This window comes from Fundulus heteroclitus, chromosome 20, assembly GCF_011125445.2.
Source record: "Fundulus heteroclitus isolate FHET01 chromosome 20, MU-UCD_Fhet_4.1, whole genome shotgun sequence".
Classification (NCBI taxonomy): Eukaryota; Metazoa; Chordata; class Actinopteri; order Cyprinodontiformes; family Fundulidae; genus Fundulus; species Fundulus heteroclitus.
Genome location: NC_046380.1, coordinates 43889074 through 43910669, shown reverse-complemented (window position 1 = coordinate 43910669; position 21596 = coordinate 43889074). Strand labels below are relative to the sequence as shown.

The following is a 21596-nucleotide window of genomic DNA, read 5'->3' as shown; positions in this document are numbered from 1 at the left end:
CGTAAACGAGGCGGCATTTTCAAATACTGATTTTTAATTTTTTTTTATTTATTTATTTATTTTTTAGTTAATTCTACAAATGACGACACAGAGAAAATGGCTCAAACTAAGTCCTCAAAAAGATAAGGAGCACGTCGTGTTTCACAAAACCAAAAAATAGGTACTGTATTTTTTTGGACCAACAAGTCGCTCCGGAATATAAGTCATATCATTCAAATAAATAGGTCATAGAGGAAAAAAACATATGTCGCACTATGCATCGCACCAAACGATACTCATTTAGACATTTATTTCACACATTCAAAGAATAAAAACTGAAATTTAATCTGGTAAACCTACTTATTAAATTACACATCTGCATCCACAACCGGCTGAATAACACGGAACATACATAGGAGAATGAATGGGGTAAATCAGAAACTCCAACCAGCAAGGTTTTATCGAGCAAATCTTAGCGTAACGGCCCGTTATGCCGAAAGTTATCAAAATTCCGCCTAAATCAGACTGTGAGCTTGACGGTACGGTACGGATGTTTCAGAGCAACATCAAGCTCACGTGCCTCTGCAAAGTTGTAACATGCCCGGATGTTTTATGAAATGTTTATTTCAGGATCGGGAGAGATCGGCATTAGAGCTGCAACTAACGATTATTTTAATAATCGATTAATCTGTTGATTATTAGTTCGATTAATCGATGAATCGGATAAAAAATTAAATAATAAAAAGCATTAATTTTCAACCCTTTATTGAAAAATATAACTGACAGTGCAAAACATATTTAGAAAGTGCACAAACAGATTGCTCCTTGAACATCCCTGAGCTGTTAAAAGTGTAAAAAAAAAAAAAAAAAAAAAAAATGGACTAACACAAAAAACATATACACATCTCAGGTATACTTTACATCTGCCAAATTAAATATATAGGCTTTTTTAAAGTGCACAAAAAGATTTAGATTTTTGTTTAAAGGCACTTGAGCTGTCTTAGGAACAATAAATAATTTATAACAAATAAAAAAAAGTACAAATCTGAAAACATAACCGCATTTGTTTGAACGTCTGAACTTATCTGCTACACTACTACACTCAGACTCACAAACTCTCTCTCTCTCTCACACACACTCACTCTCTCTCACTCTCTTTGTTCAGACATTTTGCATTGCAATGCAAAAATGTTAGCATGTCCACATGCTCCTGGCTCAGGCTGGCTCTTTTCTTGGAGGCTATGTTTCCTGCTGCAGAAAACAGCCGTTCAGATGGTGTTGAGGTGGCAGGGATGCATAGATAAGACTTGGCTAGCCTGGCCAACATGGGATATCTGTCATTGTTAGCCTTCCACCACAGTAATGGGTTTTCTTCCTTGGCAAGGCTTTTTTCTTCAAGGTATGTAAGAACTTCTTTCCTCACTTGAGTGTGGACATCCTCAGCTTGGCCTGCTCTATCATCTTCTTCACCATCAGAACCAAGGAGTGAGTCAAGTAGAGTGGCTTGAGGCGTTGATTCAGTAGCTGTAGTATCGGTGGAGGTAACACTGCAACTGCCATGCTGCTGCACATCCATCTTCCTTCTCTCTTCAAGTACCATTGTTTGCACTTTAGTTTGAACACGTAGGACTTCATCAGGTGAAAGAAACTTGTTCAGTTTCCTAAACCTTGGGTCAAGGACCATCGCAAGAATCACTGTGTTTGGTGCGCTATCTGAGAAAGTAGTCTCCCTTTTCCATCTCTCCTGCAACTGTTGCACAGCAGTGAGTGGAAAAGCCCGCAGCGGGGCTGACTCGTAGACAGCACTCTGGGTGGACTTCAACAGCCCCTTCACAAGTGGAGGTATTGTAGATATTGTTGCATATTTCTGTCCACTCATGAACACAGTGGCACATTCAAAAGCCTTGAGGACTGTTGAAAGCTCTTCCAGCAGACTCCACTGGTCTGGTTTCAGATCTAGGTACCTTTTGCCTCTCTGTTTGACAGAGCTGTCAGACAGTGTTGCTGTTACAGGCCACCTTTGCTCAAGCAGTCGGCTTATCATGTAAAATGTGCTATTCCACCTGGTGCTTACTTCTTGGACAAGGCTGTGCTCAGGTGTGTTCATTTGTTGTTGTTTCTCTCTGAGCTTACTGCAGGCTAGCTCACTTTTCTTAAAATGTTGTACCAGACATCTTGCAGCCCCAACAGCTTTTTCAATGCTTGGATTCTTCAACGCAGCGTTGATCACAAGTTGCAAAGTATGGCCAGTGCAACGGACAGAGGACCACCCATGCTTCTCCTCCAGGATATTTGCCGCAGCAACAATGTTAGCACCATTGTCATGGACTATGGCAATGATTTTGCTTGGAGGAATTTCAAATCTGTCTACTACCTGCTCCAACCACTCTGCAATGTTAGATGCAGTATGTCTGTCCTGCAGTGGCATGGTGGTGAGGGAGATTGACTGCATGTCCCAGTCATCTGTGATGTAGTGGCATGTGACACCAAGGTAGGCTTCAGTTGCTACACTTGTCCAAACATCAGTGGTGAGAGCAAGTTTGCTGTTGTTGGTGTTTATTGCAGTCTTCACTTTCTTGAATGTTTCTTCATATTTTCTCTCCATGAGCTTTGTAAAGTGGGTCCTAGAGGGTAGAGTGTAACCAAGGTTCGAGGTGTGGATCATTTTAGTGAAGCCCTCATCTTCAACCATCGACAGCGGCCTCATGTCAGTGACAAGCATGTTGAGGATACTATCTGTCAAGACAGCAGCTTGCTGTGGTGTACATGAAGCATTTCCCATCAAGAAGCCTCTCATGGTTTGCTGTTTTTTTTTCTGGAATCAAAAAGATAGTATTAGTATGTGTAATAGCACAAATTACTTTAATACATACTTACTTGTTGTTTTAGCTACTTGTGTAAAGGCAATTAATAATTCATTACATTTAAATAAGCGCTTTGAGTGCCAAGAAAAGCGCTATATAAATGTAATGAATTATACACACACACACACACACACACACACACACATATATATATATATATATATATATATATATATATATATATATATATATATATATATATATATATATATATATATGAAGAGTTCAGATGCAAAAGCCTCTAAGTGCCATTTGAAATTTTCTTCTAAAATGTCCATTTTTATTAAGCTTGTATATTTAATTTCAGTAAATACACTTAAATGACAATTAATAGGTAATCTTCATTGCCATTTAAGTGAAATTACTGAACTTAAATATACAAAATTGATAAAAATTATCATTTTAGAAGAAAATTTCAAATGGTACTTAGAGGCTTTTGCATCTGAACTCTTTATATATATATATATATATATATATATATATATATATATATATATATATATATATATATATATATATATATATATATATAAATAAAATAAATATTACAAATTAAAATTAATCGTTTTCTATTTGAATATATCTCAGTATTGCTGTTTTTACTGTAATTTAGATCAAATAAATGTAGCCTGGGTGAGAATTTACAGATTGAAATATTAATGGGCCAAAAAAAAGGCACGGGAATAAAAACGTGTCTTTTGTCTTGCTAACTATAACGTTATACGTTATATGCTTTAGCCTAGTAACGTTACTGTTTTTAACGAGCTAACACTAACGTGTCATGCTTATTAAGCTGGATAACGAGTAAACACCAGCACCAGAAGAGCTACTGGAGGGACGTTACATACCTTTTACTTCAAAACGGAACAAAAGTAGTAATTTGTAGTGACTTACCCTGCTGTTGAACTCCCTTCCTCATCAAGAACTCAAACATGTTTTCGTTTTAGGTGCTGCATCATCACCGTGGTGCTCCCGTGCCAGGCCATGTCGCTTTTGCATATCTTGCAATTAACACACTTTTTTGATTTATTTAGTGTGAAATATTCCCACACTTGGATGATTTAGGTCGTACTGATTTCTCTGCCTCCGCCATGTTTCAGAACACTGTTACGGGTCTCTCTGATGGTCTTTCCTCTAACGTTAACTCCGCTCTGTTCTTTTATTTTCTTTCTCGTCAGCTCTGCTCTGCTGCACGCTCAACTTTTTCTCTCTGCTCAGCTGCGCGGCGCGCTCAACTTTTTCTCTCTGCTCAGCTGCGCGCGCTCAACATGTGACGTAATAGTCGCGCGACACAACGAATCGACAATGAAATTCGTTGCCAACTTTTTTAATAATCGAATTTTATCGATTTTATCGATTCGTTGTTGCAGCCCTAATCGGCATACACAAATAAGGACTCAAACACTGTTTCTGTTAGAATATAAGGCACACATTTATTATTCCCCACAGAACACAGCAACACAAAACAGCAAGCTCTTTGCACACGCAAAGTAGCAAGCAATTAAAGCCTGGCAAGCTTTCAAACAGGCGTGTTGTTCCATCTCTTACCGTGGTTAGGACTGGGAAGTCGGTCAGTCCGGTTAGAGAGCAATCCACGCGGCCGGGTGTCCATACAACCCACGGCTGACTTCAACGACTGAGGGCGGTCCCCTCCTTTTTATACCAATAAACAAAGTATCAGATGGGAGCGAGAGTGGCCACTTCTCTCTCCCATCTGAGCTGTTCGTCCCGTTTCCAAAACAAAAAACGTTCCCAGCATCTTAGCAGTATGTGAAGCAAAATAATATTGCAAACTCAGATAATAGCACAAATATAAGCAAAATAAGGAATACAGAATCAGTCTTTCCCACAGCACATTGTCATAGGTTCCCACCACAAGTTAAAACAAGTTATAACAAAATAACACATGTGGTTCTTAGTTTTATGTGAGCAACATAACAGGCACGAGCATATATGTTGCTCTTAGTTTAAAACTAACCAGTTTATCCCAAAATACATAGTCAAAGAACAAAAATAACTCTTTAATATATCACCGGACAACAGGACCTGTAAGCTAGTGCTAGCTGTTATTGGTTTCACAGACAGCCCAATAACAGGGTTGTGTCGCGGTCTGGGCCCTTTCGAGCTACACCACGCAACGCTCCCCTGAATGCAGACTGAAACAGCGAAATAACATACAAACATTTGTTCAGTGTTTGTTTATAAGTTAATGTTACAATTAACATGGAGTCACTGAGGAGGGTGATGGGAGCTCAACAGCAGGGTAAATTGTTACAATATCCGATGTTTTTTCTGTTTCAATGTGTGGAAAGCTCTTGGCTTGCGGGCTGTGAGTGGAGTCCTGTGCGGTCAAAGTCGTGCTTCTGGGTGTCGCCTGAACGTCAGCCTGGTGGCTCATCTGATGTGGCTGATAGCTTGTTAGGTGGTTGATGACAGGAGCTATGTGCGCAACATTTCCTGATTGGATTAAAATGTGTTCGGATTAAAAGGAAAGAAAGTATGGACTCAAAGTCAAATAATCCAATCACGACATGCGTTTACTTGGTGAGACACTCAGAATGATAAGAGGCAGACCTAAATTTACACTTACAGAAAACCACACATAAGCATCCCTAAAAGACATCCTCAAAATGTAAAACCCTCAGAAGAAATACAAAGTTAAATATCTAACAACCTTTTTGACTCTTTAAAAATTTTTAAAAGTTATTGAATAAACGTTATTGAAAGTAAAATATGTAGGACAAACATAGCATGTAGTATTTACATAAAATGCAGCTTGTGCTGAAACAGTCTATGAAATGGATTGGTGGTCTATTTGATTTTTAGTGGTGTTTTTGCACTGGTCGCAGTGTTATGTCTAATTTTTTCCCCTAGTTGTAGGGCTGCAACTAATGATTATTTTAATAACCGATTAATCGGTCGATTATTTTTACGATTAATTGATGAATCAGATGGAACATAAAAAGTTTTATTTGCAATTTCTTAGTCCAAAATGTAACATTTGCAATTAAATAGCAAAAGAGCGCACAAAACACAAGTTGCTACTTAGGTGTTCTGTTACAATAATATTGGGTAATAAATAATCTTGCTTCACATAAAGAACATTATGTTGACTAGATTGTTAGTCAATCATTTAATAGTCAATGTTGTTTATACGAACAGCGATTTAACAACAAAGGTGAAGCTGTAAAACTGGGTGGGGTCAGTGCTGTTTGGTTGACCCCCCCCCCCCCCCTCCTCCCTTAAACTAATGCATCTAAGGAAATAATTGGACATAACAAAAGCACCACTTCTGACAATCAAATAAACCACCAATCCATTTCATAGACTGTTTCAGCACAAGCTGCATTTTATCTAAATACTACATGCTACATTTGTCCTTCTACATATCTTCCAAATGCTTTTTATTTCTTCTGAGTGTTTTATAGTTTTGAGGGTGTCCTTTGGGGATGCTTATGTCTCATTCTTTTTAATTTGGGTTTGCCTCTTATTATTCTGTCTCACCAAATTTCATTATGGTTACTTAACAATAAAGAATATTGATTCTTGAATATTTAGTTTAGAGCCCTGCTCCTCTCTCCCATCCAGTACTTTCACTCAGACTTTGTCAGCAAATGAAAATTTAAAGTTTAATCAATAAATGATTACCACCAGAAGGAAATTGTATTCTGAACTAAAGGGTTGGTTTATGATCCATAATTCGATCATCTAAACACTTAGTCAGATTAATTCATGAATTTACTGCGCATGCATGTGGAGGATGGCGGCGCAGCACAGAATATTTTGGGAAGATCATTATTTCCTCCTGCTCTCTAAATGGCAACAGCAGGAGTTCTCCACCACCTCTCAGAACCTGGTGCGGGTCCATGCTGTGGACCCGCACCAGAACCAACGCACCTCTGCGCTTTTTTTCGGCACGAAGAAGTACAAAACTTCTGTAGTTGTTTTACGGAAATTCATCAACTCTGCTAATGTAAGAGAGTTTCTATTTTGAATATAGCTTGGTGTGAGTAAACGCACGTCATGGTTGGATTATTTGATTTTCAGCCCATATAAATGGTGCATTCGGCATATTTTTAATCTGAACACATTTAAATCACATCCGGGGAAGCTGGACTTCAGCCGCGCAGGTCTCCGCTCACATCCCTGAGCCAAGCGCTGTTCATGTTTCCTCACTTTGAAAATGAACAAACGTCAGATAATAGTAACGACTTACCCTGCTGTTCAGCTTTCTTCACCCTCATCAATGACTCCATGTTATTTTAGGTCCTGTGTCACTGTGGTGCTATTGTCATTTGAAGAACTTACTACAAAAAAGCAGCATTTGAAAACACCACTTCTACTCCGCCTCACAGTGTTCACGTCGCTCTGCAGCCAGTCAGCTAGCATTTTTCTTCTTGGGTGTACTGGTGGTTAGCGAACAGCGTTTCATTGCGCATTACCGCCACCAACTGGTTAAATTAATCGTTTGTATGTTGCGGTTAAGGCAGCAACTATGTTTAAAATCAGCTGTACCAAGAGGTGGAAGCTTCATCGCAGCCTACAAGCACTGGGATTGTTTTATATACATACATGGATTTGAATAATCTGTCTATCATGTGGAGAAGAACCAGAAGAAAACACGTGGCCCTCTTAATAGACCAACACAAAAGCCTTGTTTGAAGACGGACAAGGAAAAACAAAATGTTGAACGGTGCTACATGCTAAGCTAGCATTAGCATCCCAAACTATTCTGAACCCAGCTCGTTATCACAAGCCCCATTGAGCTGCGCAGTGCTGCATGCAACACATACCCCCCTTTGTGAAACTGCTGCCTGGCCTTTTCAGGGTCCCGGGGGAAACGCAGCTAAGCATTGTATGCAGGGTTTGCCTCAGAAAAATGACCAGGCCTGACGGTGGTTTATGTTGGAACGGGTGGGTGGGGTTACATTGGGGGGTCACAGCCACTGATCTCTATTATCCACTGGATTGCTAATAACCCGCTGTTAGAACGAGTCGCTTTGAAGCCACCAGCCGCCATATTGGTTCTCCCTATTTTCCCCCAGTAACTAGGGAATATGTGCGTTACAGCATCGAATAACAAAGATTTTCTCATGTTCAGGGAGGGCTTAAGACTTTTAAAAGGCCAAATGCCATATACTTTTATGTTATGTACTAAAACAATCAAGTACTTAAAAAGTCAAGTGCTGAAATATTTTGCATGTTATATATATTTAATATGAATAACATGTAAAATATTTCAGCACATCATTTCCTAGTAGTTGATAGTGTTAGTACATCCACTCACTGTAGAATAACCTTGAAACGTCTTTCCACAGCCAGAAAACTGCTTGTTGTTGCAACCAAATCCTATGGGATTCTGTGAGAGTAGGGAGTAGCAAGATGCGGCCAGTGACTTCAGTTTTTCGGGCAAATCAGCAATCCAGTGAATAGAGATCAGTGGTCACAGCAGAGCGTTGCGTGATGTGACGCAGCTTGAAAGGGTGCTAATTCTAGCCTAGCAGTGAGCACATGCTAAGTTAGCAATAGCACAGTGGTTACAGGGGGCACGTAATCACTCCATTATAAGCCTGGCGGCTCACCAGGCTTATAATACATGGGGGGGGGGGGGGCCCTCTTAAATGGTTAAGGGTAGATCTTGACACTGGTTGTGCTCTGTTTTATGTATTCTCGATATATATATGTTGCAACTTCTGGTTGCATAAGCTGAATCTTTGTCAGCTATCAGGATTTTTTAATAGGTAATTTAAAGTCAAATTTGCACTCCTAATGCAGAATTTCACAGTAAATCCTTGCCGTAGATAGCTGGATGGCAGCATGAACATATCTACTGTAGTCTGCAGTAACTGTTTTAAGTTAATATATTTTGAGCTTGAGCTTCTCTATCACTGCTGTTACAAAGTTTTTGTTGTCAGGGGTTTGCACAGCCTGGGAACACTTCCCCTAGGTGTACTAGAACAAGGGTGAGGGTGGAGCGATCTTACAGGTGGTGTCTCATCAGCTGGGACCATGAGGCCACTGGAAGCCAGCAGGTTCACGTCTGGTTATAGGGAAGCCAGCTCCTTATGATGAGGCCAGGTTAGAAACTATAGCTAGCTGTTTATTGTTCTGAAAAAGATTACCAGTTCTTTCAGTAACACAGAAAGTCTTCAGATGAACAAGTGAAAATAAATACCCTGAACGGACCAGAACCCATTCTTTGAGGTTATTGGTAACATCAAGAAGGGAACCGATCTTCTCCCCCAGCATCTTTAGCCTGGTTCTTAGCTTTGTTGTCAGGGAGGGAACTGCTTGTGGACCAAGTATTCCAAAAGCCTGTTTGTGCTGTTTACATATGGACAGAAGATTACTATGAAATATTATTATTGCTAATAATATAATATAATGTATATATTATATTATATGCACGTTGCTTTCGCGCGTGCATATAGTGAATGGCAGGGCAAAAACACATGGAGTTCTCGCCGTAAAGCAAGACCGACTCTCGCGGTCTTGCACGAGACTTCTGAGCCTGGGTGCGGGCCGAGGGCTCTTGCAATTGCAAGTACGGTATTTCCCCTACAGACCACCAGGGCGGCCGAGAAAACCTTTGTTCGACCTGAAATTACTCATTTAATCATCCAAAACGGTATGGAACACATTAATTAACTGAAAAATGTTGCATAGTATGCCTTTAAATCAGGGGGAGATGAGTTTATTTCCCAAAATTGTACAGTAATGCTTTTTCATTAAACGGATGGCTTCTCCATTAGATTTAGATGCCTGAGGTCATCTAAAGAGAGATTAATAAGCAACTGTCACAACAAACTTACATTTTCTTGTATTCTAAACAACTTATCTACTGTATTTAAGTTTGTTCTTATATTCCTTTTTTTATTTAAACAAATATAAATGTTACTCCAGTTGCACATTTTCTGTGGACATCTTGACCTTGTTAGTTTGTAAGGTCGTGTGATAGTTAAGTAAACAAAGTTGATGCTCATCATCAAACTGTTTGTTCTCCTTTTTTCCCCAAATTGAAATCGAAAAGAGAATCGAAAAGGAATCGAATCGTTTCACAGAATCGATGAGGGAATCGGAATCGTGAAAATCTTTTCAATTCCCAACCCTACATGTGTGTCTGCTCATCGGGGCGCAACTCCGCCACCAGAGATGCAAAGAGAACAACATTGTAGAAGCACAACGCTGTTATTTTCAGTGTTGTGAAAATAATGGGACCATTTTATTTCATTAAGGACATTACATGGACCTGTTTTATAAGGGAAATGTAACCTAAAGTGACTTCTGCTGTGGTCTACGTCTGGGGGTGGAGAGGGGATCTCTGAAGGGGCACGGCATGGCGCCTCTCCGATATCATGCCAGGGGAAACACTGCAGTTGGTAAACCTCTCTAAGGAAGTCCAGCTGGTTGCATAGAGTCAGTATATATAACACAGTATTCTCTTTACTTTTTCTCTAAATGACAGACATGTCTATCTTTGGCCTTTACCCTGGCCACGATGACTTCTATTTGGTGGTGTGCAGCCATTGTGGCCAAGTAGTGAAGCCTCAGGCCTTTGAAAAGCACTGCGAGCGGAGACACGGGCCTCTGGCCAAGCTATATGGCAAACTACGGTCTCCCACACCTGCCCCCCAGCATCAGAGACCCTACCATGGCCACTCTCCTTCACATGGGATCAGCACCCCCTCCGCGTCATCATGGGAGGCTCGAGGGCCGAGCGTCGGGCAGCCACGGGCAGCCCCGCCTTCACCTTCCACACCGCCTCAGTACAGATACTCCAAGAACTCCAAGGACGGAGTACGGTAAGAGATCAGAGTAGAGTTCATGAAGCTTTATTTTAACAGTACAAGCATTAGCTGGATCAACGAGCAACAGATGCAACAGCTGACCCTTGGCTTTTCTCTTGTTTAAAAGGGAGACATCCACTTACCAGCATTTATGGCAGTAGTCAGTAACTTAGTAAACCTGGTAATTCTCACTAGTATTAGTGTATTTGTCACAAAAAGCTGTCGGCATCCCTACAGCATCAAAATGTGCAGAACATACAGGGAAGCCAGAGTGGTCAGATTAGCTTGCAAAAGTAAAGCACATGCAGCAAAAAAGAGGACATGAGTTCACCTTCAGCCTCTCTATTCACAATGTTTTTGTCACCTGTTCAGTCATCAGAAAGCTGTTGCTGAAGCTGTCTTTTCCCCTGTATCACACAGACATTCCCCACTGGAGAAGTCATTCCACAGCAGCCACAAAGAGACGGCAGTGTTTAAGCAGCCGCCGCCTCTGGAGCCCCCAGTCCTGCCTCCACCTCCATCCCTTCGAGAGCCCCCATGGCAACATGGACCCACTTCTACGGGCCGTCCTTCCCCCAGTGACAAGCTGCCAACGCAGAAGAGGGACTCTTCTCAGCTGTCTGCAGTGATTGGCCACCGGGTCCCCAGGCCATACAACAAAGTGGCCTCCAGTAAGTTCTGATGGAGAGCTAATGCAGGGGGACTGATGTGCAGAAAGACGGGTGGCCTATTACATCAGTTTGTAGGAAATCTATGTTCTTAGATTTCCAAATTCTAAATTAGATATATCTAGCTATTTAAAGGAGCAATAAGTAAGGTATTTACTGTAAAATCAACCTAAATCATTCTCATTTGTCACTCGGTATGAAAGTAACATTCCCTTTAAACAATTGGTCTTGTCCATCAACAATGACTTAGTCATATTTTTTTTCCTTTCAAACCTAGAGGTAGCCCGGAACTACTTCGGTTCGTTCAGAGTGTGGCCTGTGGTTACTTCCTGCTTCCTCAGCCAATCTTAAGAGAGTTCCCAGGGTTCAGACAAAGCGCAGCATTTGATATTTTATTTGGCAAAAGAGCAGCAGTTTAACATGGAAGCCAGTAAGAGAAACAGACCAGAAATGGAACAGAATACAACATCATATACCTGTCCTGTGGAAGTAAAAATTCACAACAGTAACACTGTTTAAAAACGGCATATTAGATTGTTGTGATTGGCAAGCTTTTGTACTGATTTGAGCCACAAGATGTCAGTGTTACTTATTGCTTGTTTAAATATTGGGTATTTGCATGCATGCCTTTATGGATTGTCAATTTATCTTATTCTGATACATCAGATATATTTGATCTGTTGCCATATTGATATATTTGGAGTTGTACGTCACTCATTTAATGCTCAGTATACACTGTAAAACCTTTATAACACATCTATGACACACTGTGTGACGTGGATTTAATCTTTGGTACAACATCAAGTTTGATGTGTGCTCTGGATCAAGCAGAGCTGTGTTAAGAAGATGTTGAACAAACAGGACTTTTTGTCATGAGAGAGATGTCAGTTCGTCTCTCTCCACCATCGAAACTCTCAGGTTTTGTGCTAATAGAATTGCTAAAGGTGCAGGAAAGTTTGAAAACTGCAGGCTGTGGCTTGAATGTGAGACTGGGAGTCACCAAGGGACCATGCGGCTTCATTTTATTGGAATATAATATAGAACAGAGAATTTATTGCAGTAATTCTAATTTATCATTGAAACATTATTTCATACAAAGTGATTTTAAGTATTTGTGTTTTATTTAAATGATTGTTAACAGGGTCATGGAACAGCCTTTGCTCTACTGCTGTTACTCCACTGCTTTTGAGGGTATGCTGTTTTATGAAGACCATAGTCCAATCCAATCTTTCTTTATGTAGAACTTAAAGACACACACAAAGACCTAATTGCTGTATAGCCATAGGCAAAATATAAAATAAGAAAATGCACAAACATACAATCAACATCAAAACAGCTGATCAACATAAAACCAACACCCCACTAAAAATCAAAAGCCCGAGAGAATTTTTTTTTTTCTAAAGAGATTTAAAGACGACCATGAATGAAGCCTCTCTTATTGTACAGCATTCCAGAGTGTAGGACCAGCCACAGAGAAGGCCCGGTCCCCTCTTGCCTTGTGTTTGGTCCTCAGTACTGAGAAGGACGTGAAATGTAGGGCTGTAAAAGCTCAGATGTAGAGTGGGGCAAGGCCATTTAAAGGCTTAAAAACAGAATAATCTTGAAAGGGATTCTAAAATGGACAGGTAGCCAGTGAAGTGAACTCACAATTGATGAAAAGTTCTCAAATGTGTGTGTCAGTTAAAAGACATGCAGGATTTAGCACCATCCGCAAGCATGTTATTAATAACCCACTGATACCGAAATAAAGTGTTAAAGTAATTCAGTTGTGTTGACATAAAGGCACGGATTACTGTCTCTAAGTGCTTTTTCGTGAGCATGGGTTTTGGTTTGTTGCTGAAACCAAAAGAAGCTGGATTTGAAGACACTATTGAGCTGGCTGTCAAATAAAAAACTCTGTGCTGTGTAAGGATGTAAAACCGTATTGGAGAGATTTGAAGAATAATATTCATTTAAAGAAATGCCATCAACTAGGTATACACAATCTTCTCCAGAATTTTTGCCATAAAAGGCAACTTTGAAATAGGTCTAAAATGACTAACAACTACAGGGTGTATACCAGGCTTTTTTTTTTTTATAGCAAAGACTGGACTTCTGCATCTTTAAAAATTGATGGAACAATTCCTGAAGACGGACTGCTATTTACTGTATAATGCCCAGAATGGGAGTCCCTACTGTTGACATCAGCTCCTTAAAAAGTTTCGCTGGAAGACAGTCTTTGGGAGAACCAGATGGCTATAAATGAGAAACAGACTTTTCTAAAAAGGACTGTCTCACAGGCTCAAACGTCTTAAACAAAGCTTAGCGCCTGAAAGACACTGATGGGTCACAACCAGGAGGTGTGATCAGAATACTTGTCGAAGCAACCTTTTCAACAAAGAAATGCAGGAAACTTTCAAAAGCAGCAGGTGTAAACTAAACACAAGATGTCTGTGGATGTAACACAGAATCAGTCGTTTTCTCAGCACATGTGATTTGTGACAGACACCCTAATATCTGAAAAGTATTTACTTTAGTCAGCTAAAGACTTCCATAGTGAGTTCATGATCTGTCTACAAGGACATTAAAGAACCTTTCATGCTTCATTCTGTGACCAACCTTGAGGTTGGTCACAGAATGAAGCTGATTTAATGTCCTTGCTGATTTAATGTCCCAGCAGGACTTTGTACCTGCCCACTCTGTCGCCCCTGAAATCCTGTTTTACTAGCCTATTTCGGTTAAGATATGTCAGCTTTAAGGCTAGAAACCAAACAACTGTGATACAGTAATGCAGCTTAAGCTGTGTGAAAACTAAATTGACAGCATGACAATCTTTATAGCACCATAGGTATAGCTACCTGTCAACACTATAATTGCACAGTTCTCATACTGCTTATGGATTTATCTTGGGGAAAGTGCATCTGTAATTTTCTTAGCTTTTGATAAAAGTTTTATAAGAAATAAATTAACCGTTTTTTTGACAGATATGTCCTCATCCTGCATTAGAACAGTATTGTTTGGTTGACAGGACTCAATGCATAGCAAGGGCGCCTGTGTGTGCACATCACTAGCTATAGCGGTGACTAGGGGGTGTCCAATCCATTATCAATGGTTACCACCACAAGAACATGCACGTTGATTAAAAAGACAAAAAAAGCACATGCCTGACAATCAATTTTACCCTGGAAAGTGCAACCCGTCCGCAGCACAATAACAAAGTGCAGGACTACCTTAACACACAAACCACAGAAATAGACACTCTCACGATTAAAGCTGTGTGTGTAATGTATTAACTTACCTGCAGACAGATGTCGACAGAGTAGCTGCAACTTCGACCTGAAGGCCTTTGCGTGGTCAAACAGCTCAGTGATAATCTGGCCCTTTACTTGAAGCTGAATATTCAGGATGTTGAGCAGGTCAGTGATGTCCACAATAAAAGCCATGTCACAAAACTGTTTGTCATCTGAAACGACTTGAGTGTCAATGTTCTTGCTTGTCAGAAACTCCGTTATCACTTGGCACAGCTCAAAAAATCTTTCGAGAACTTTCCCGCGGCTCAGCCACCTCACCCCTTGGTGGTAAAGCACATCTTTATAGTCTGTGTCAACCTCCTCCAGAGGAGCCCCGAACTGTCAGTATGAGGGTGCTTTTAAGCGTTTGCGGTTTATAACTGCAATACTGTAGCGCACCTCATTCCTCAAGTAAATTGATTTGGCACATAGTTGTTGTTGATGTAGGATGCAGTGGTATTGCGGTACCTTACCTTCGCATTCGGCAACCTTCTGGGAAACCAGAGTGGTGAGTCCTGCTTTCCTCCGGACCATGGCAGGTGCTCCATCTGTGGTTATCCCAACCATTTTCTTCCAGCTAAACCCATTGGTATCCAGTACTCGCTTGACTTTTTGTTGTGTTGCGCAGTATCTCAGTTCCGGCCAGCTCCTGTGTAATTTCCAATGCTTTCACTCACTCCCTGAATGCAAACCAAACGTTGTGCTGAGTCTAAAATATAAATTCTCTCGTTACAAGCTAAACAAAAGACAGCAAAGTCACGAGCTTTAGCTTTTAATTGCTCCTTAATTTCCCAAGACATATCCTCAGTGGGACGTGTCAATGTTTCACGAAAGGCTGAATTGGGAGAAAGTTCTTGCTTGAGATGTCTCATTAACAATGCGGCTGTAGACAGGCAATTCAATTTATTTATTTGGCGCCAATTCATGGAACATGTCATCTCGAGGCACTTTACAAAGTCAAATTCAATCATGTTATACAGATTGGTCAAAAATTTCCTATATAAGGGAAACAGTTGATTGCTTCAAAGTCCCAACAAGCAGTATTCACTCCTGGAGAAGCGTAGAGCCACAGGGAGAGTCGTCTTCATTGTCCATGGCTTTGCAGCAATCCCTCATAATGACCAAGCATGGAGCAACAGCGGAAAAAAAAAACCTCCCCATTAACGGGAAGGAAACCCTCCAGCAGAACTGGGCTCAGTATGAACAATCATCTGCCTCGACCGACTGGGGGTTACAGAAGACAGAGCAGAGACACAACAAGAGAGACAAAAAAGCACCGAAGCACACATTGATCCAGTAATCTGTTCTATATAAGATGGTAATAGCGGGTGATCTGTCTTCCTTGGGTGATGTCACAGTTAACAGAACGTCAGACCAGGTGTACCTACTATGAAGAAAAAAGAGCAAAAACTTGACAAGTCATTTCAATGCAATGCAATGCAAAACTGGATAACAGTAGAAATCAGTAGAGTGAGAAAAATAGGCCCTGATGTCCTCCAGCAGCCTAAGCCTACAGCAGCATAACTATAGAGGTAGCTTAGCTAACTATAAGCTTTGTCAAAAAGGAAAGTTTTAAGATTAGTCTTAAAAGTAGGCAGGGTGTCTGCCTCACGGACCAAAACTGGGAGTTGGTTCCACAGGAGAGGAGCCTGATAGCTAATGGATCTGCCTCCCATTCTACTTTTAGAGACTCTAGGAACCACCAGCAGGCCTGCAGCCTGAGAGCGAAGTGCTCTCAGGCTGTCCTTAACAAGGTGCCCCGTTGAAAATTATCTTCCAGTCTGGGAAATTGGCGCTGAAATTTGAAAGCTGGCCCGTGTAGTAATATCCTGACCGGCCGTGTAAGAGTAGTTTGTATGAGAACGGACTTTAGCCAGCAAGTCCATGGTCTTGTTTTTTGGTCATCACTTTTGTATTGGGGAAAAAATAGATGCTTCGTCTTGTAGTGACAACGGATATTGTACTCCTTTACAACAGCAATGGACTGATTTCAGTAAAAAAAAGATTCTTCTTCCCAAGGTATTTTGAAATGTCTTTTATTTCTTTTTGTCTGTGTGCCACTGACGATGTCGCTCCATGTTGGTGTTTTGTTAGTGATCAGCCAGTGTAGTAGCCCGCAAACTTTTATTTTTTTAGGCCTGCAAACTTAGAGAAAGCTTGACTTCTGTCTGCTCCAACGCAAAGGCTCATGGGACATTTCATAAATTGATGAAAAAGGAATATTTGTAAACACATTTATTGTGCAAAACTAAATGTCTGAATCTTGTCTAAATGTCTCATGCAGTTACTTTTATATCTAGTTTAATCTTGATGTTTAATATTTCAAATATAACAAGCACCATGACTGAAATCTATTTATCCACTACCGGCCCATATGTAGTTATTGAGCTACAACTTAAAGTTAAAGGTTGGAATGTGGAATCTCTGTGGATGTTACAGGTTAGACACTTGTTGACTTCAAAGTTTGATATGAAATTTTAACTTGGTTGCCATGGCAACTCCTGGCGGACCAAATTTATGGGGCTTGAGGGCCAACATAGGCCAGCATTTCCCACTTTGGGCTCCCCTGCTTTGAAGGGACAGGAAGTTATGTTGATAGTATATCCAGGTCACGTAGCTGATCACAAGCTTTGTAGCTTGATACCCTTATCTTAATTTCCGTAAAATACCAGCATTATGTCAACTTGGCTTGTGGTAAACTATTATTAGCAGCTAACAGACATCAGGGAGCTTGTTTAAACAAGCCTTTTAGTCATATTTCAGTGTTATGAGTGGATTGGAAAACACAAATGTTAAAGGTATACTATGCAACATTTTTCAGTTAATTAATGTGTTCCATACCATTTTGGATGATTAAATGAGTAATTTCAGGTCGAACAAAGGTTTTCTCGGCCGCCCTGGTGGTCTGTAGGGGAAATACCGTACTTGCAATGCGGTACCGCGCGCGAGCTATTTTTAGAAACACAACGTCACGATGACGTCACATCACGTGGTACGCAGTAGGGCATGCTTGCATAGTCCGCCGCTGTGTCGCTGTAAAAGAGACGTGCGTTACCCTTGGTTTTACTCGGTAAACAAATGCTTTTTCCAAATCTAAGACCATGGTTTTTAAACATTGTTGCTATGGAACGGGCAACAGCGACTCGAGTTACGCTGATCGGCCGCATATGAAGGATGTTTTCTTCAAGACTGCCAAGGAGAAATGTGTGCGCTGGGACCGGGGCGGTCGGCCTACACAACAGTTCAACCCGGAAAAAGTTACCAAATTCAAGTACATATGTAGCAAGCATTTTGTCGGAGGAAAGGGCCCAACCAAAGAACATCCTGACCCAATTCCAGCGACATCAAGTCAAGGTAAGAGTATTTTGGTGGCCGACATGTTAATAAAGTAGCGCCTGCTACCATGACAGCATATAGGCTATCATGGTAGCAGGCGCTAACATGATAGCCTGCTACCAGGATAGCTTACTCAAAAACATTTCAAATGAGACAAACATTAAACATATACCCATTCCTGGACGGTGATTGCAAACAACAACAAAAAAAACGGCCGACGCTGCCTTGATCGCCGCGCAGGAAAAAAAAAAACAAAGCTTACCGTTCATCAACTCGGCCAGTTTTCCAGTCTTTTTTTAAGCCCTCGAACCTCAAGCCATCGTTTGAGCTGAAGGTTGGTGTGTTCTTCGACAGTGCGACCAGTAAACCGTGTGCCTGGGACATCGTCTTGGGAAAGTTTAACGGCTGTAAAGTCGGTCATATCTGTTATCCGTGCGTTCTCTCCTGTATGCGTTCTCTCCTGTATGCCCTACCTAAGCGGCAAAAGGGGCGTTGCTCTTGAGACGGTGACGTCACGTGCGCGGTACCGCATTGCAAGAGCCCTCGGCCCGCACCCACAGGCTCAGAAGTCTCGTGCAAGACCGCGAGAGTCGGTCTTGCTTTACGGCGAGAACTCCATGTGTTTTTGCCCTGCCATTCACTATATGCACGCGTGAAAGCAACAAAGAACCGCGTGTTAACGTCAAATAAACATGCAAGCATATCGAGTTTTTTACGATTATTATTATTATTATTTTTTTTGTTTTTGTTTTTGAATGTTGGCGAGGCGGTAGCGTGAGTTTGGCGAGGCGGCAGCCTTGCCAAGATAGCGCTGCGGGAAACCCTGATGTTCATACTTCCATTGTTTGTACTGCCGTTTTTTCCACTTTTCGTTGTGTTCGCCTGTCTGCTAAGCTCAAAACAACCGCGCCTGGCTTGACGGAGAAACCAGAACAGCTGAGCATCTTTACGATGGTGCACTTTTACTTTCGCCCTCTGGGGGGAGCCTCGCTGGAAAATCAACCCCGGTTGCATAGTATACCTTTAACGTCCCATCACTGTTTAAGCCCTCATAGAAGTTTGTCATACTCTTAGAACACAACCCAAAACACATTAGCACCAGGCTCCAAAGAGCGCTAGCAGGTAGCTTAGTCCTTTTGTGTTAGCTTCAGGTCTTAACCTCAGTTTAACCTTAAAAACACAGTGAAAACACATCAGAATGAAACTATACCCAAATGTTTCATCCAAACTTTTCCCTGTTTTTCTTTGCCATACCCCACCCTCGTGTCCTGTTCTGGTGAGTGGGTGACATCCAATGCCGATTAGTTGTTTTGGGGGATGTTGGCAGGTGCTCCGGTTTGGGCCAATGAATTCTGGGGAAGCCCTGTTGGGTCTCTGGTAGGGCTGGGCACAGCGCTGTCCTAGCATCGGTCCTATAAAGGCCACTCTCTCACAGCTGGAAGCAGACGCTTTGGAACAGCTCTACTGGCTTGAAGATGCCTCTTAAGCCCCTTTTCCACTACCCTTGTTAAACCGATCCATGCCGAGCTCGGTCCGAGCTAGGATCAGTTAACCAAGCCGAGCTTGGTTTTGACGACCGTTTACACATCACGCTATCTCGGTTCCTCGGCTCCTCCTCGCCTCCTAGTGACGATCTGCAGTACTACTGCTCTTTGGGATTGAAGGCGGGACCAAGCAAATCAAAATGGCAGCGCCTGTAACATTCAGGCAGTTATGCTTGGTTATAATTGTGATACGTCGTTGTTTGTGGAGAGTCAGGCGAAGAAGGCAACCTTTGGTGAATCTACTTGACAGAGTCGGCTTTTGGGAAATTGATAAGACAAATGAACATCTAATAAGGATTTACAGACGCAGGAAACGATGACAGACGCTGAGGTTCATCACACTGCTAAGCAGAATCATCACTGGAAATTGTGTCACGGTAGGCAAGGTAGTATTTTTATGAATGTCTCAAATGTCAGCTGGCTGTAAGGAGATGACACGGTCTGCTCATGCGCTCTTTGTTATCAGAGAACCAGGACAGAAAAAAAAACAGGCCGAGCCCACCCCTGGAACTGGGCTACATTTAGCGCGGTCCGGTTGTGTCTGGCTCGGTTCAGTTAAGTTTGCGTTCCATTTACGCTCAATAGTTATCTCAGTTACCGAACTTGGACTGGTCTCGGCACGGTTAAAAAGGTGTAGTGGAAACGGGGTATTAGTCTCTGGTTGAGCTTCATCCTGTATACTCAGAGAATCATCACTGCTTATTTCTGAGGCACGTGCTGATTTTGCAGGAACAGACTGTACTTGTTTTTGACTCCAGTTTGAAGAAATGTTTGTCCATTTTGGCCAATAAACTGGTGGTGCAGCTCCCCTGTGGGAACCTTGTGGAAAAGAGTTCAATTTGAATTGGGAGAGAAAGCTTCCCTCCGGATTGAAATTTATACTCTCCTCCAGCTGTCTCACAGGGGATTAGCCCTGGGGTCCGTTTTTCGTACGGTGCTTAAAACATCCAAGATCAAATGAGACATCCAAGATGACTTCATCCGGCTAACCATGATCCGGCTAAGTGGGTTCTTCAAACACACCTGTTGTTTATGATTAGTATGGCTGGATTGAGTTATCTGAGATGACTGCGCGTTCATGCGTTTGTTTAAAAGGGGAAATGTATCGATAGTAGAAACAATGATCAGCAGCGCTGCTTTTGGCTGTTCAGCATGGCCAAAAAACGGCCACAGTTTTTCTCCCAAGCAGAACACAAGCTTTTAAAGGAAGCTTATGCTGAATTTGAGTCATTAATTAAATCAAAGTCTGTTAAAGCCAGGAGAGAGGGCTGGCAAAAAGTAGCAGACAAATTAATGCGTAAATACTGTCCATGGTAGATGTTTCTATCACTTTCTACAGTATGTATTTTTGTATCTTAATAATTTAATATTTACTTTGTTCTTTTATGTCAGGGCCTCCACGGGACCCACTAGAACATGGGGACAAGTAAAAGGAAAGTACAAGAATATTCTACAAAATGGTAGCCTTTCATTATTATATTGTATTTCAAAAAGCTACTTGTTAATGCAAAAGATCCAATATCGGTGTCATTCCTTAGACACTGGAAGTAAAGGACACGTGCAAACTGTGAATTTTAACAAAAAAAATTCTTTATCCATAAAAAATGAAGTTCTTCCTTTGCCAAGTCATCCACAGTTTGCACGGTAAAACTGTATTGCTCTGTGTCTAAATAATCCATCCATAGTTTTTTTCTAATACAATAAACGGCTCGAAAGAAGCAAGCCTTTCAAAGTAAAACTAAACTTCACAATAAAATGGCCTGAACAAATCTTCTTACTGAATATGATAAAAATAAAAAGCAAACCATCATACAAATAACTTAAATATTTTAGATTTATGGCTCGAACACCACTTTTTACTCTTTAAAAGCCACTGTTAAATGATGTGTTTGTCTGTTTATAACAGCCACCAAGAAAAATCTGTCTACAATTACACTGTCGCGCTGCGCTAAAGGATCCTGTCTATTGTGCAATACGCGATTAATTCGAAAAACTCTGAAATTATTATTGTACCTTCCGCAACAGGTTGCTGTCGTAAAAATGGACGACATGGCTACGACAGACTTCCCTATCTCCTCCGCTTATACAGCTGCGATCTAATCCTGTTTACATGAAATAAGCCTGCTCGCGAGCAGGCTTAAGCTGGCAC

At 41.2% G+C, this 21596-nt stretch overlaps 1 protein-coding gene across 1 annotated transcript in view; it reads left to right on the top strand.

The window, feature by feature from the left end:
• atxn7l2a (ataxin 7-like 2a) overlaps positions 1–21596 on the top strand; it is a 68932-nt gene that overhangs the window by 7333 nt on the left and 40003 nt on the right. The window contains exons 3-4 of the mRNA XM_036151493.1: positions 10309–10645; positions 11051–11301. Coding sequence (XP_036007386.1) covers positions 10309–10645; positions 11051–11301 — 588 coding nt within the window. The remainder of the gene's footprint in view (positions 1–10308; positions 10646–11050; positions 11302–21596) is intronic.